A 15,551-nucleotide genomic window follows, 5' to 3' on the forward strand; every position below is an offset into this window, starting at 1 on the left:
AGGTTCCCCTGGTTGCTTCACACATGACTTTTTGCAGCTGATTTATTAAAATCAGTGTCCGGTGTTAGTTTCTGAACTCACTGTAGCATTCTCAGGTGAGAAATGGGCCTGACACCCAGGCCCTAAGACCAAGTGTCAGAGTGTTGCAGTGCCAAGTAGCAATGACCCTGGCCCGGGGAGCGGGGCAGGTGAGGGCAGCTCCCAGTGGCACCATTGGACGCCCGATTCCCCCAGAGATGTGGACGGTTCTGCCTCAGCAGACACCTGGAGGAGGCGTCGCTGTTTTCAGTTGCCGAAACAGGGACCACTGTTCTTCCTGGTGGTTTGGGTTGGAAGCTCCCAAGGAAGTCAGGCCACTGCCCTGGCCCAGCAGGACATGCGTGCTCTTTTCTCACTGGGCCTCAGGAGCCTCTCCTTGCCATGTGGTGACAGGGTAGCGCACAGGGAGAGCCCTGTGTCAGGGATGCCCCCTAAGGCCACCGTGTCTGCTCTGTACCCTCAGGCATGGGCACCACGGACCACGTCATCGTCCTGGCGTCCACTAATCGAGCCGACATTTTGGACAACGCTCTGATGCGGCCAGGCCGTCTCGACCGACATGTCTTCATTGACCTTCCCACCCTGCAGGTCAGAGCCGGGGCTGGGTGGAGTTTCCCCCAGGAGCATGAAGGGGTCGGGACTGGCCAGCGTGGCCCGGGCATGGGGCTTGCCAGGGCCGGCCTTGCTCCAGTTGTGTGGGTGTCTGGCCCTGTGGGACACGGTCGTGGCGTGACGCCTGCTGCAGGCCCCCCTGGTGCTGCCCGTCCACGTTCTTGGACTCTTTGCCCTTTATTGGCTTTGCTGCTTGTTCACCCACTGCTGTTTTTTCATTTGTCCTTAAATATTTGGGGTTGAGTGTGCCGATCTTGGTTGAGTTTTATGGCAAATTCTTTGAAACCAAATCTAGTAGGAAAAATAGTAAGAAATCCCTTTCCTCTTGTGTGGTGTCTGACCCTGTGTATCTGGAGCCTGTGGACGGCCGCAGAACCCGCGTCCTAACGCTCGAGTATTTGCTTGGCTGTGGGCTGTGGGCTGTGCAGCTGCCCTGGAAGTAGGGTGGGTAAAAGGCCCCTGGCCTGGGGCCTCTCACCCCGCATTCTCTTCTGTCTCAGGCCTCTGGCCGTGCATCCCGCCTTCTGGCCAAAGGGCCTTCTCTGTGGCCCTGAGGGAGCAGGAATTCAACTGGTGCAGGAAGGGGTGAAAGCGAGGACCCGAGGGCGGCTGGTTGGTGCTGGCCCGGCTTCTATGGAGTGGAGAGTGAGATGGGAGCAGGAGCCCTTCCCTCTGAGACTCCCGGCGCCGCATCTCTGGGAGGCTCGCTGTCTTGTTTGACCACGTAGGAGGCGTTTCACGTTGAGATCTAGAATATGCAGTGTGCATGGGAATCAGTTTGCAGAGTAAACCCTAGCTGTGTGCAATGTGCTTCATTTTCATTCATTCATTTGTTCATTTTCATTTTTAACACACTGCTTGCACCTCTCTGAATTGGTTTCCCCAGCCATGGGTCATGACTGATGGTGAGGAACCGTCATTTAAGAATTCAGGTCTCGGCCGGGTGCAGTGGCTCACACCTGTAATCCTAGCACTCTGGGAAGCCTTGGGAGGATTGCTTAAGCTCAGAAGTTCGAGACCAGCCTGAGCAAGAGCGAGACCCTATCTCTACTAAAAATAGAAAGAAATTATCTGGACAACTAAAAATATATAGAAAAAATTAGCCAGGCATGGTGGTGCATGCCTGGAGTCTCAGCTACTCAGGAGGCTGAGGTGGGGGATCACTTGAGCCCAGGAGTTTGAGGTTGCTGTGAGCTGGGCTGATGCCACGGTACTCTATCCCGGGCAACAGGGTGAGACTGTCTCAAAAAAAACCCCAAAAACTCAGGTCTCATCTGCGCAGTGGACACGCGGGGTCGCCTGCTCTCTTTGCACAGACATATGCCTACTACACCTTCCACGTGAGCCCCGTTCCAGGCCAACCCTGCGTCCTCTTCCCTCTTTCCGGCAGGAGAGGCGTGAGATTTTTGAGCAGCACCTGAAGAGCCTGAAGCTGACCCAGGCCAGCACCTACTACTCCCAGCGTCTGGCGGAGCTGACGCCTGGATTCAGCGGTATGTGTTTGACCTGCAGCCTGTGCAGCGCCAGCTTGAGGGAAGGCAGTCTCACCTGCAGGCGGGTACGGGGCCCTCCCATGGGGTAGCGCTGCCCCTCGTCTCGGGGGTGGCCTGGTCAGTGCGAGCTGGTGGGACCAGACTGCACGGGGGCTGCAGGAGAGCGACAAGAGGCACAGACACTGCTGCGTCCTCTCGGTGCTGGGAAACCACGGCGGTTCTGTGGCCTGTGTTGACTACAGGGACAGCAGTGGTGATGTCTGCGGCCCCAGCAGCGGCCCCCACTGTGTCCCAGTGGCTCTGCTTTCTGGGCATCGTGTACCATCTGCCCACATGGTGTGGAGTGTCACTCGGGGCCTCCCCCATTCAGACCAGGGCTCCTGCACCTGCACCAGCCCTCCCCCCACCCCTGCCTGTCTCAGCCTCGAGTCAGTAAAAAGACATCACCAGTTAAGAGCTGATCTGTACAGCTCCCACTTTAAAGGTTAATGTAAATGAAAATCCCTTCTATTACGATATTGTATCTTCTCTTTTGATTGTTTTTTAAGGTCTTTAGCTAGAATCTAGTGGCTGTTAGAGGCCCTTTAATCTCTCACCTGTCAACGCTCACGTGAAATGTGAGGCGGAAGGAAACCTGAGAGAATGTGTAGAAGCCTGCTGCGCACTGTCACCTGCCAGCACGCTCGGGCGGGGCAGACCTCGGCAGCTCATGTCCACGATGGCTTCAGTCTGACACTGTGCAAGGAGCTGCCACCCGCCTCCCACTTCCCAGTGACTTTTTCTTTTTTCAGTTTTTTTTTTTTATTTCGGCATATTATGGGGGTACAGATTTTAAGGTTTCAATAAATGCCCTTTCCCCCCTCCCCCCACAAGTCTGAGTTTCCAGCATGACCATCCCCCAGATGGTGCACACCTCACTCGTTATGTATATATATACCTGCCCCCTCCCCCCTGCCCAATACCCTATTGCTGTAGCTACTCAGTTAATACCAGTTTGCTGGTGAATATATGTGGTGCTTGTTTTTCCATTCTTGGGATACTTCACTTAGTAGTATGGGTTCCAGCTCTAACCAGGAAAATATAAGATGTTCTATCCCAGTGACTTTTGTTTTTTGAGATGGGGTCTCACTACACTGTCCAGGCTGGCCCCAAATTCCTCTCGCCTCAGTCTCCTGAGAAGCTGGGATGACAGGCTCAGCCTACCACACCCGGCTAAATTTTGTATTTTTTATAAAGATGGGCTTTTGCTCAGGTTGGTCTCAAACTCCCTGCCTCAAGCAATCCTCCTGCCTCAGCCTCCCAGAGTGCTGGGATTACAGGCGTGAGCCACTGCACTGGGTCACTTTCATTCTTCTTTTTTTTTTTTTTTGGGGACAGAGTCTCACTTGTTGCCCAGGCTAGAGTGAGTGCTGTGGTGTCAGCCTAGCTCACAGCAACCTCAAACTCCTGGACTCAAGTAATCCTTCTGCCTCAGCCTCCCGAGTACCTGGGACTACAGGCATGTGCCACCATGCCTGGCTAATTTTATATATATATATTAGTTGGCCAATTTATTTCTTTCTATTTATAGTAGAGACCGGGTCTCACTCTTGCTCAGGCTGGTTTCGAACTCCTGACCTTGAGCAATCCGCCTGCCTCGGCCTCCCAAGGTGCTAGGATTATAGGCGTGAGCCACCTCGCCCGGCCACTTTCCTTCTTCTTAAATCCTGATAGCACTAACACCTGCCCTGTTTTCCCCCACCCCATCTGTCTTTGTGCTGACAGGTGCCGATATCGCCAACATCTGTAACGAGGCCGCGCTGCATGCCGCGAGGGAGGGGCACACGTCTATCCACACCTTCAACTTCGAGTACGCCGTGGAGCGCGTCATTGCCGGTATGAAGACTGTGTCCCATTTGTTGAGGCCTTGCTCTCAGCAGGGCTTGAACCCCAGAAATACCCACTCAGAGACCAGTCCCCCAAATTAACATTAGAGGGGAGGCAGATGGAACCCGATATAGGCCTGGACATGGTATGATTTAGGTAAGTGGCAAGGAATTCCCAGACAGGAGGGAAAATATGTAAAGTATTTCGGTGTTCTGTAAGACCTTTACAACTTACTTTTGCTTGGTTTGAGAGACTGCAGATGTACCTAAGAGCTCACACACTCATCACGTAGAAATATCAATGTGCTTGGAAAGCCCAGGTGCGTTGGTGCTCAGGCCAGCAGCTATCCCTGTGGTGGCTGAGAGCCGACCACCAACTGAACAGATAGATGCCCAGGGCTGCACTCCTAGGTAGGTTGAGGCTGCACCACCCACAGACCTGCAGAAATATCTGTGCCGTCAAGAGACTGCGCAGAGAAGTGTGAGTCTGTGGTGTGACCTCAGTCTCTGCTGAAACCGTCACCCTAGCTGTTTGCAAGCTCATTAAAGAAAATACTAACAGGACACTGTCTCTCAGTGTGTGGGGGTCCTTCCTCACTTGTGGTGTGGACTCTCTGAGTGTTGGGCAAGTCTTCCCCCAGCAGGCAGTGAGGGAGCTGGACCTGTGTCCCCCCAGCGTCTCCAGGGAAACCCAGCCTAGACGGGCCCCTGGCCCTTCAGATGAAGGCACAAGTTCAATACACCACTGCGGTAGGAAGCAAGTTCAGAGATTTATTACTCGCAGGTGCTGAGCAGGGGGCTGTGAGTCGGGAGGCATCGTCTGACCCAGGCCATGTGAGGAGAAGAGAAGAGGATGGGGGAGGGGAGACCTGCAGCAGGCGGCTGTGCAGAGAGGACCTTGCTGGGCACAGGTGAGAGCAGCCCGTGTGCCTCAGCCCATCCCTGGCTTGCTTTCAGGGACTGCCAAAAAGAGCAAGATCTTATCCAAGGAAGAGCAGAAGGTGGTCGCGTTCCATGAGTCGGGCCACGCCCTGGTGGGCTGGCTGCTGGAGCACACGGAGGCCGTGATGAAGGTGGGTCCTGGGCAGAGCCGCTCTGGGAACGCCTTTGGGTGGGTGCTTGGGGAGTGACAGGTCTCCTGGGACGGCGGGCGGAAGCCAGGAGGCAGGAGTAGACTGCATGTCTCTGGCTGAGCCCGTGGCCTCAGTTACCGGACTGACTCCTGAAAAGTCGCAGCCGACCTGTGAGTGGGGAATTGCATGTGTGCTGTCTGCTCACACGTGACTCTGGAACACTGAAGAGTGAGCTGAGAACACATTTTCAAAATACCGCTCGTGTTGACGATTGTTAACTGAAAATCTGTTCTTATCAAGTGGAATTAAATAATACTATAAAGAGCTTCTGAAAAACATGTGGATCCACAACGTGAGGATCCCAAGTGACTGCTGAGGAAGATGTTACTGTTTGGGATGTGGCACTGCATTTATGCTGGAGCCCATGCAGGTGGCTGGTTTGAGGCTCACCCTGAGAAGCAGCCGCACTGTGTTCCCACCCTCAGTGCACACTTGCTATAGACATGCACACACGGCATAGCCATGGTTCCCACCCTCTGTGCACACTCACTGCAGACGTGCACACGGCATAGCCATGGTCCCCACCCTCAGTGCACACTTGCTGCAGATGTGCACACGGCATAGCCATGGTTCCTACCCTCTGTGCACACTCACTGCAGACATGCACACAGCATAGCCATGGTTCCCACCCTCAGTGCACACTCACTGCAGACATGCATACAGCATAGCCATGGTTCCCACTCTCTGTGCACACTCACTGTAGACGTGCACACAGCATAGCCACGGTTCCCACCCTCAGTGCACACTCACTGCAGACGTGCACACAGCATAGCAGTTGGCCATCTTGGAATGTCAGTGTCCATTGCTGGTTTTCAGAGGTGTCAGACGCTTGCTTGGGCAACCTGTTTATAGCACATTGAAAAACTCAGCAATGAAGATAAATACATTAACAGATTATCTCAAATAAATTGATGCAGAAAAATCCATGATGAACAAAATATCACAATTTTAAATTTCCTGTCACTCAGAATTTTCACTTTACTTGATGGGCAGATAAAAGCCAGGCGCAGTGGCTCACGCCTGTGATCCCAGCACTCTGGAAGCCCAAGGCGGAAGGATTGCTTGAGTTCAGGAGATTGAGACCAGCTTGAGCAAGAGCAAGATCCCATCTCTTCTAAAAACAGAAGAAATTAGCTGGTCATCATGGTTTGCGCCTGTAGTCCCAGCTACTCGGGAGGCTGAGGCAGGAGAATCGCTTGAGCCCAGGAGTTGGAGGTTGTTGTGAGCTAGGGTGATGCCACTGTACTCTAACCTGGGCAACAGAGTGAGACTATCTCAAAAAAAAAAAAAAAAAAAATCAGATAAATTAGTAATAATGAAAAAAATATTAAGGCTTGATGTTCTGCTAGGGAAAGATTGTGAAGTTACTGTTACCAATTTGGTAACATCATCGCTATAGTTATTTCTAGTTTTTTAATGGTAATTTAATTTAGTTTGAGATTTAAAATTAAGCTTCCTCTTGGGATTCTCAGGGGCCTTTGGCATGGTCACCTTGCTGCCGTGACTCTCAAACGGCAGTGGTACCAACAGCGGGCCTGCCCCTGGTAGGGTCTTCCTCTGTCCTCGTGTGGTGGGGCTCCCTGTTAGGGCAGCGCCCCTCTTCTTGAGGCAGAAGTGAGGACAGTCTGTTTCCTCTCATGCATCCTGGGGTTTCTGTAGTGGCAGGCAGGGGTGCGGGAGGTTTGTGCAGACTGGCCGTTAGGGCGAGCTTTGTCCTCATGCCTCTTGCTTGTCTCCTACTAAGAGGCCTTGTCTCTTGACTTGTATACCTAGTATTTTACGAGGAAGACACACCCTGACAGTGTGGGTACTGGTGACTCTGGCCAGGATCCCCTGTGTTCCTACGAGCCGTCGTCTTTCGAGTCAGGATCCTCTTTTGTTATAGACGTGCCACGGTGCAGACTGGCTTCCCTGCTTTGAGACCCTCCGACGACAAGTTCATCTTGCATTGCGCCCGCTTCCTCCCTGCCCGCATCCCGCCTCGCTGACCTGCCGTCTCCGTGTTCCGTAGGTCTCCATCGCACCGCGGACCAACGCCGCTCTGGGCTTCTCGCAGATGCTCCCCAGAGACCAGTATCTCTTCACCAGGGAGCAGCTGTTCGAGCGGATGTGCATGGCCCTGGGTGGCCGCGCCTCGGAGGCCATCTCCTTCAACAAGGTCACGTCCGGTGAGGAGCTGGTCCCATCGTCCCTCTGTCCCCACCTGTGAGGGGGACATCAGGTGAAGGAATTACGTAGTGTGACGCAAATGGAGTTTTGAATTTTATTAAGTGTTGTTTATTGTTGTTGTTTGTTTTTTTTGAGACAGTCTCGCTTTGTTGTCCAGGCTAGAGTGAGTGCCATGGCGTCAGCCTAGCTCACAGCAACCTCAAACTCCTGGGCTCAAGCGATCCTCCTGCCTCAGCCTCCCAAGTAGCTGGGACTACAGACATGCACCACCATGCCCAGCTAATTTTTTCTATGTGTATTTGTTGGCCAATTAATTTCTTTCTATTTATAGTAGAGATGGGGTCTCGCTCTTTCTCAGGCTGGTTTTGAACTCCTGACCTCGAGCAATCCGCCCACCTCGGCCTCCCAGAGTGCTAGGATTACAGGCGTGAGCCACCACGCCCGGCCTTTAAGTGTTGTTTTTTAAAAGATGAGCTATGGTTAAAGGAGATTTGGAAATAAGCAAAACTTAAAATCATTTCACTGGGCAAAAATATTTACACAGGCCGGTGCAGTGGCTCACGGCTATAATCCTAGCACTCTGGGAGGCCGAGGCAGGCGGATCGCTCAAGGTCAAGAGTTCGAAACCAGCCTGAGCAAGAACGAGACCCTGTCTCTACTATAAATAGAAAGAAATTAATTGGCCAACTAAAAACATATATGTAAAAAAAATTAGGCCGGGTGCAGTGGCTCACGCCTGTAATCCTAGCACTCTGGGAGGCCAAGGCGGGCGGATTGCTCAAGGTCAGGAGTTCAAAATGAGCCTGAGCAAGAGCGAGACCCCATCTCTACTATAAATAGAAAGAAATTAATTGGCCAACTAATATACGTAGAAATAATTAGCCGAGCATGGTGGTGCATGCCTGGGCAACAAAGTGAGACTCTGTCTCAAAACAAAACAAAAAAAAATTAGCTGGGCATGGTGGCGCATGCCTGTAGTCCCAGCTACTCGGGAGGCTGAGGCAGGAGGATGCTTTGAGCCCCAGGAGTTTGAGGTTGCTGTGAGCTAGGCTGATGCCACAGCACTCTAGTCCAGGCAACAAAGTGAGACTCTGTCTCAAAAAAAAAAAAAAAAATGTTTACATATATGAAGACTATAGATCCATTTAATTGGTTAGTTATTGGTAGTGGCTGTATAAAGCTGGAATAAATTGGAGCAGACTATTCTTAAGCTGTCACTTCACTGGGACTTTCAGAGAGGTGAGAGCCCCCCAAGACGGTGTGGAGTGAGCCCCGCTGTGTGTCCTTAGTAGTTGATCTTTACACAAAGAGGATGTCCTAGAACTGTAAGGGGCGGTAACAAGGTGCAGGCGTCTAGCTGGCCCTGCAATGTGACTCTGGGGTGAAATGCCCAGGGGGCGAGCTGGTGGCCCCAAGGTCCGTGACAGCACTTCGCGGCTGAGGGTGCCCTCTGTGACCCCACACCGCAGGGGCCCAGGATGACCTGAGGAAGGTCACCCGCATCGCCTACTCCATGGTGAAGCAGTTCGGGATGGCGCCTAGCGTTGGGCCCGTCTCCTTCCCAGATGCCCAGGAGGGCCCTACGGGTGTGGGACGGCGCCCCTTCAGCCAGGGCCTGCAGCAGATGATGGATCACGTGAGTCCGCCCACGGGAAGGGGCGTCTAGTCTGCCACGGGAGGGCCTCTGCTTGCTCAGAAGAGGCCCAGTGGCTTCCGAGCGGAGAGCCTGGTGCAGGCCCAGTGTGGGTTCTGCCGTAGCTCTGACCTGCCGAGTCGTTTCTCTGGGTGAGGACCTAGACTCTCCTGATGAGATCATGACTGTGGATCAGGGCAGAATCTCAAACACACTGAATGATGGAGCCCACGCGGCCCTGCCCATGGGACCAGGACAGTGTCTGTCGTTTGCTCTTGATGCAGCCTTGGGTGTGGCAGAGGCAGGCGGGGCCACCTCCAGGAGGGGCCTGCAGGGTGGGAATGGCATGGGGCAGGGTTCTTGAACCACCATTCCCGGCGCTCAGCGGCGCTTCAGAGGCTGTCTGCCGGCAGCTGAGTTCTGTTCCCACGAGAGGAAAAGCCTTACTTCCCGGACCTGCGGTTCTTTTCTGTACTTTGCGCCGGACCCCGGCTGGAGATCGTGGCCCTTGGCCTTGCTTGTGACAGTCTGCCCCCTTCGTCTGCAGGAAGCGAAACTGCTGGTGGCCAACGCCTACAGACACACTGAGCGGGTGCTGCTGGACAACCTGGACAAGCTGCAGGCGGTGAGGCTCAGGGGGTGGGAAGGGGGAGCCGTGGTCGCGTGGTGCTGACACAGAGCGCGCCTGCCCACCCCGGCAGGAAGTGCTTCCAGTGTGCACAGAGTATAGAGTACGGGGGCTGGTCAGTTACCCCCAGCTCCACGGAAATCCTGCGTTTTCCATGCTTTGTACCATGTACATGTCAAGCCATTTCCCTCAAAGTAGCAAGAACTTTCTAATCCTCCTCTACTCATATTAGCAATTAATTAATGTTTTGTCAGTTTTGTTTAATCTTTATCTAACCTGCAAACTTTTTCCCTTCCAGTTTTTTTTATTTTTTTATTTTTATTTATTTTGAGATAGAGTCCCACTCTATTGCCTGGCTAGAGTGCCATGGTGTCAGCCTAGCTCGTAGCAACCTCCAACTCCTGGGCTCAAGCGATCCTTCTGCCTCAGCCTCCTGAGTAGCCAGGACTACAGGCATGTGCCACCATGCCCGGCTAATTTTTTCTATATATATTAGTTGGCCAATTAATTTCTTTCTATTTATAGTAGAGACGGGGTCTCGCTCTTGCTCAGGCTGTTTTCGAACTCCTGACCTCGAGCAATCCGCCCGCCTCGGCCTCCCAGAGTGCTAGGATTACAGGCGTGAGCCACCGCGCCCGGCCTTTTCTATTTTTTGTAGAGACAGGGTCTCGCTCTTGCTAAGGCTGGTCTGGAACTCCTGGCCTCAAGTGATCTTCCCAGCTCAGCCTCCCGAAGTGCTAGAATTCTAAGAGTGAGCCACCAAGCCCAGCCTGATTTTTTTTTTAATTTTTAAATTTTTTTAGAGACAAGAGTCTGGCTGTGTTGCCCAGGCTGGATGATGGAGGCATCGTCATAGCTCACAGCAACCTCTGACTCCTGGGCTCAAGCAATCCTGCCTCACATCCCAAGTAGCTGGGACTATAGGCATGTGCCACCATGCCCGGCTAATTTTTTGTATATATATGTTAGTTGGACAATTAATTTCTTTCTATTTATAGCAGAGACGGGGTTTCACTCTTGCTCAGGCTGGTTTTGAACTCCTAATGTTCAGCAATCCGCCTGCCTTGGCCTCCCAGAGTGCTAGGATTACAGGCATGAGCTACCACACCTGGCCCCCGGCTAATTTTTTATATATATATTTTAGTTAGCCAATCAATTTCTTTCTATTTATAGTAGAGATGGAGTCTCGCTCTTGATCAGGCTGGTTTCGAACTCCTGACCTTGAGCAATCCTCCCACCTCGGCCTCCTAGAGAGCTAGGATTACAGGTGTGAGCCTCCACGCCCGGCCCTGGCGGTTGTTTCTTAGCTGCTTCTTGTTTTGTTAAAGTGAGGCCCTGCTCTCTCAGGCTGGCAGTTGTGTGTTTTGGGGTCCTCAGAGTGTTGCCCCCAGGCCAGCGGCACCAGCCCCCCTGGGCCTGGTGAGCAGTGCGGCCTCAGTTGAGCAGCAGCTGAGTGTTGCTGACCAGCTGCTCTGCAGAGCGTGGTCTCCCCGCTGTGGGAGCAAGGGCAGGTGGGAACAAGGCTGCAGGCCGCACTGCTCACTGAGCTGGAGCCACGTGTCTGCCGGGCTGTGAGCTGCCCGCACCGTCAGTGGGCTCCAGAACGTAGTGACAGAGCAGCCCTGGAGCTGAAGTGTCCCCCTCCCGCGGTGCAGGTATAGGTGTGTTGCCCGAGGTTCAGGGGTCACTGTTTAAATGCCTTGAAAACGGGAAAGCATTTTGCATTATCAGAAACAAGCACGGTGCCCCGTGGCTGTTCTGTGCGGGGCTGAGCTGTGGCAGAGGCTGCAGACAGTCAGCGGGCGTGTCCACCGAGGGTTTGCCACCATCATGTCTAGAGTGGCAAAGTCCCTGCCCCAGGTTGTGGGGTGCTCGGCTCACCCCTCTCCCAGACTCCATCAGAGGCTCCGCATGTCACCCCTCCCCTGCCCCACAGACTACACGCCCTTGTCGGTGAAGGAAACTGCAGTTGCCAAAACTAAGCAGAGATTTTGAAGGGAAGTAGGAACATTAATGGCGCTGGCAGCTGGCAAGTCATTTCCAAGGTTGGGACGGGGCATCTGTCAGAGCTGCCTTCCTGCCCCCGGCCTCCCTGGGACCAGGACTGCGGGAGTATCCTGCTCTCAGGCAGCCCTCGAGCCTCAGCACCACCTGCCCGGGAAAGGTCCTGTCTCGGCAGCCGGCTCTGTCCTAGGGAGTCTCACACGGCCACATCTGTCTTTCCAGCTGGCCAACGCCCTTCTGGAGAAGGAGGTGATCAACTACGAGGACATCGAGGCCCTCATCGGCCCGCCACCACACGGGCCTAAGAAGCTGATCCCCCCGCAGAGGTGGGTCGACGCCCAGAGAGAGAAGCGAGACTCTGTGGAGGAAGCAGAGGCCCAGCAGCCCCTGCAAGGGGGGGAGCCGTCCTGGCCCAAGTAGTGGGGTCCCCCTGACTGCACATGTGGCCATCCAGAACCCAAACTCACTCCGCTGCCCTGGGATTATCTGCAGCTAAGATTTGTGCCTCCTCTTCAAGCTCCCAATGGTCTATGCTGGAGGGCTCCAGGACTGATCTCCCTCTACGTGATTAGTAAATTTCTTCGCAGAAATGGCTGATTAAACTTTGCGTGTGTAGTTTTCCCCTGTGGGGAAGGGCATCAGTGCTTGTCACAAGCGTGCACAGGGCACTCTGTCCCCAGTGGGGTGGAGGCGGCCCAGAGGCAGCACAACATTCAGAGTCTGAACAGACCCTGTTCGTGCCAGGGCTCCCGGACAGCCCGTCCCAGCTCCTGCGGCTCCCTCAGAATGCCAGCAGGACCGAGGTGGGAGGACCCTCCAAGCCACTTGTCCTGTCCATGGCTGTCATCGTGCTGGCTCGTCAGTGAGGTCACAGAGTTAGTTAGGACCAGGCCCTGGGCTCTGGGGGATTCAAACACAGCCACCTACTGCCGTGTGGACAGTCTCTATTTGGGAACCTTTCCTGTCTAGTTGTGCAGTGCTGGGACGCCTTAGTTTTTGCTGCCCTGAGAATTGTCGTGGTACTTTACTAACAAATTCTGTGGGTGGAGACTATGTTTGTGCTGTCAGGCCGCTCTAACACAGAGGAGCCAAGGGGATTGTTCTAGATGACAAGGTCTTGTGTTTCCAGTTTATCATTTGAGCCACGCGGGAATCTGTGGCCTGGATGCTGCGGGGGTAAGGGACACAGGATGCCCAGCAGTGGGCACGGCTGTCTGTGTGCCGGGGTGTGACACACACTTCCAGTTCACACTTCCTGCTCTCCTGCGTCCGCCCGCCCTCTGTGGTGCTTGGAGGTGGACTAAGGCCACTTCCTGGCGGAATGGGCTGTGTGCTTTGGCTCCAGCACTCAGTGCCCAGAGGAGGTGCCGGCTGTGCTCTAGGGGTGCAGGTGCAGGTGCTTCCACACACCTGAGGGTGGGCAGCTCTGAGAGGACCGTGATCTTTGCTTCCCCAAATTTATTACCAAAGAGCAGCATCTAGTGGGAGGTCTGTGGCTGGTGACTTTGCCCTGGGGTGGCGCACTCTGTAGTTGTTCCAGAGCAGGTATGACCCAGCTGATTCCCCCCGAACTTACCTGCTGAAATGGCCCGTTTCTGTCCATCCTTTGGAAAAGCATTTACCGAGTGCAGGAGATGCCAGGCACAGTAAGGTCCGAGGCTCACATGAGACTGAGTACTTTCTTAGAGCCCAGTAAGGTGCAGTCTGGTCTCCCAGTGCCTGCTGGTGTGAGTGAGTCTAGAGGCCACCCAGGGAGGGAGGGTCACTTTGGTTCTGCTCTAATTTATAGAAGCGAATCATTTGCCGCTTTGGGCCTCTCGGTCACTGGTGATCTGCAGTGAACATCGCCTGTGCTTGAAAAGATACTAGAATTTATTCCAACCTTGCTAACCAGGTACAGAGACCACACTGCTCCCCATGCACCTCTGAGGCCCTAAGGTGAAGAGGCTTCAACAGCAGCATGTGGTCCCTGGAGCACCCAGATAGCTCTGGGACAGGCCCCGGGGAGCCCGGCGTGGTCCTGCCCACAGCCCAGGCACAGGAGGCCTGCTTGTCCCTCCTGTGACCCACTTTCATCTGCTTAGGCCAGTGAGGTCTCAAGACAGACACATGTTCTTTATCTCTGTATTTAACACAATCATAGAAAGCCCCAGAGTATCATTAAAGAGTGTTACAAGAAAAAATTAACTTACAGTTTTAAAAGCATAATACAGCTTGTTCTTCTCCACAATGGTCTCTACTGATAAATAAACATTTTGGATTCAGACAATGGCATCCTTTCAGTTTTTCACTGACATTTAGTATTTCTCACAATGTGGGCATTTTCGACTTAGCTGCAGTCTGGTGTCTGTGCAGGCCGTGAGTGTGGAAAGGTCAGAGGCTGGATGGTTATTTGTTCCACCCTATCCTTGATTGAGTCATTTGGCTCCCACTTTCCTGATTTAGCCATCAGCCCCTGCATAGATGGCAGACATCGTTAGCATGCTAGTTTTTGCAAAGTACTATAAGGATATAATTCCTTTTATTTATTTTTTTTATTTGGTAGAACACTATAAAATTACCTTGCTGCTATGATGTTTAAAAGAAATCAAGACTGGGTGGGCTTGGTGGCTCATGCCTGTAATCCTAGAACTTTGGGAGACCAAGGTGAGAAGGTCGCCTGAGGTCAGGAGTTCAAGACCAGGCTGAGCAAGAGCAAGACCCTGTCTCTGCTAAAAATTAGAAAAAATTAGCCAGGTGTGGTGGCGTGTGCCTGTAGTCCCAGCTACTTGGGAGGCTGAGGCAGGAGGATCCCTTGAGCCCAGGAGTTTGAGGTTGCTGTGAGCTAGGCTGACTCCACGGCACTCTAGCCTGGGCAAAAGAGGGAAATTCTATCTCCAATAAATAAATAAATAAATAAACTCAGCAACAATCAACACAGAAGAGGACATCTGTGACCAAATACTGTTTTTCCCTCACACACCAAGCAGCAGACACCTGCTGTGTGTGTATGAGGGAAAAACAGTATTTGGTCCTCTAATTTAATTCTTATATTATCTACCTGGAGATAGTGTCAGATTCCACAGGGTGAGGGCTCAGTCCCCAACATGGCCCAGTTACCCTAGATACCAGCCACAAGTCCAGGCCTCCAGAGCTTCTGACCTCCCGGCTTCAAGTTGGGGTTCCCACAACGACCCCCTCCCTCTGGTTTCGATTAATTTACTAGAGTGGCTCACAGAACTCAGGGAAACACATTTATTGATTTACTCTAAAGGATATTACAACAGACACAGATGAAGAGATGTGTAGGGCGAGGTACAGGGGAAGGGTTATGGAGTTTCCATGTCCTCCCTGGGCACATTGCCTTCCAGGAACCTGCTCATGTTCAGCTCTCTGAACCCAGTTCTTTTGGGTTTTTATGGAGACTTCATTACATGGGCATGATTGACAACCATGTAGAAACATGACTGGTCAAAACAGCATATGATCCAAGCCCAGCAAGGCCTGTCTGTCCAGATTCTTCCTGGCCTCCCTGTGTATCATTCCTTCCTCCAGGGTATGAAGCAGGATCCTCTCAGACCCAAAATCAGATTGGAGTCCTGCCTTGGGCAGGTGATATAGGAGAACAGGAGCAGGTTAGAGAGAGATTCTGTCTCCTGAAGCCTAAATCACCCCAACATTGTAACAAGATTCACCCTGGAGAATAGGAGGTGATGGGGGCCCGGGACATGGATGTATGCTGGATACTCAACTGTTATACGATGCCGTCTCTGCAGACAGGCAGTAGGCCTCAGAGCCAAAGATTAATAGTAGCTCCGGCCTCACTTGGTGTTTGTATGGAATTAAATATGAAAATGCATGTGGCATACTACATGCCCAGCTTATAAAAGACACCCAATAAGGGTTCATATTATCTAAAAAAATAAAACAAATGATCCAAATACACAGGAGGGGAAGAAACACTGGAACGAGGATGAGGAATCCAAGTGGCGCTAC

General features: G+C 52.8%; 1 protein-coding gene across 2 annotated transcripts in view; it reads left to right on the forward strand.

Annotated features, from left to right (window-relative positions):
• The window catches only part of SPG7 (SPG7 matrix AAA peptidase subunit, paraplegin), a 31,752-nt gene extending 19,574 nt beyond the window's left edge, over positions 1 to 12,178 (forward strand). For both annotated transcript variants that reach the window (XM_012737255.3, XM_075995897.1), the window contains exons 10-17: positions 503 to 627; positions 2,042 to 2,144; positions 3,909 to 4,019; positions 4,967 to 5,082; positions 7,154 to 7,310; positions 8,781 to 8,947; positions 9,492 to 9,569; positions 11,799 to 12,178. In XM_012737255.3, the coding sequence (XP_012592709.3) occupies positions 503 to 627; positions 2,042 to 2,144; positions 3,909 to 4,019; positions 4,967 to 5,082; positions 7,154 to 7,310; positions 8,781 to 8,947; positions 9,492 to 9,569; positions 11,799 to 11,996 (1,055 nt within the window). In that variant the 3' untranslated portion in view covers positions 11,997 to 12,178. The remainder of the gene's footprint in view (positions 1 to 502; positions 628 to 2,041; positions 2,145 to 3,908; positions 4,020 to 4,966; positions 5,083 to 7,153; positions 7,311 to 8,780; positions 8,948 to 9,491; positions 9,570 to 11,798) is intronic.
• Positions 12,179 to 15,551: the final 3,373 nt, after the last annotated feature.

This window comes from Microcebus murinus, chromosome 20 (assembly GCF_040939455.1).
Source record: "Microcebus murinus isolate Inina chromosome 20, M.murinus_Inina_mat1.0, whole genome shotgun sequence".
Lineage (NCBI taxonomy): Eukaryota > Metazoa > Chordata > Mammalia > Primates > Cheirogaleidae > Microcebus > Microcebus murinus.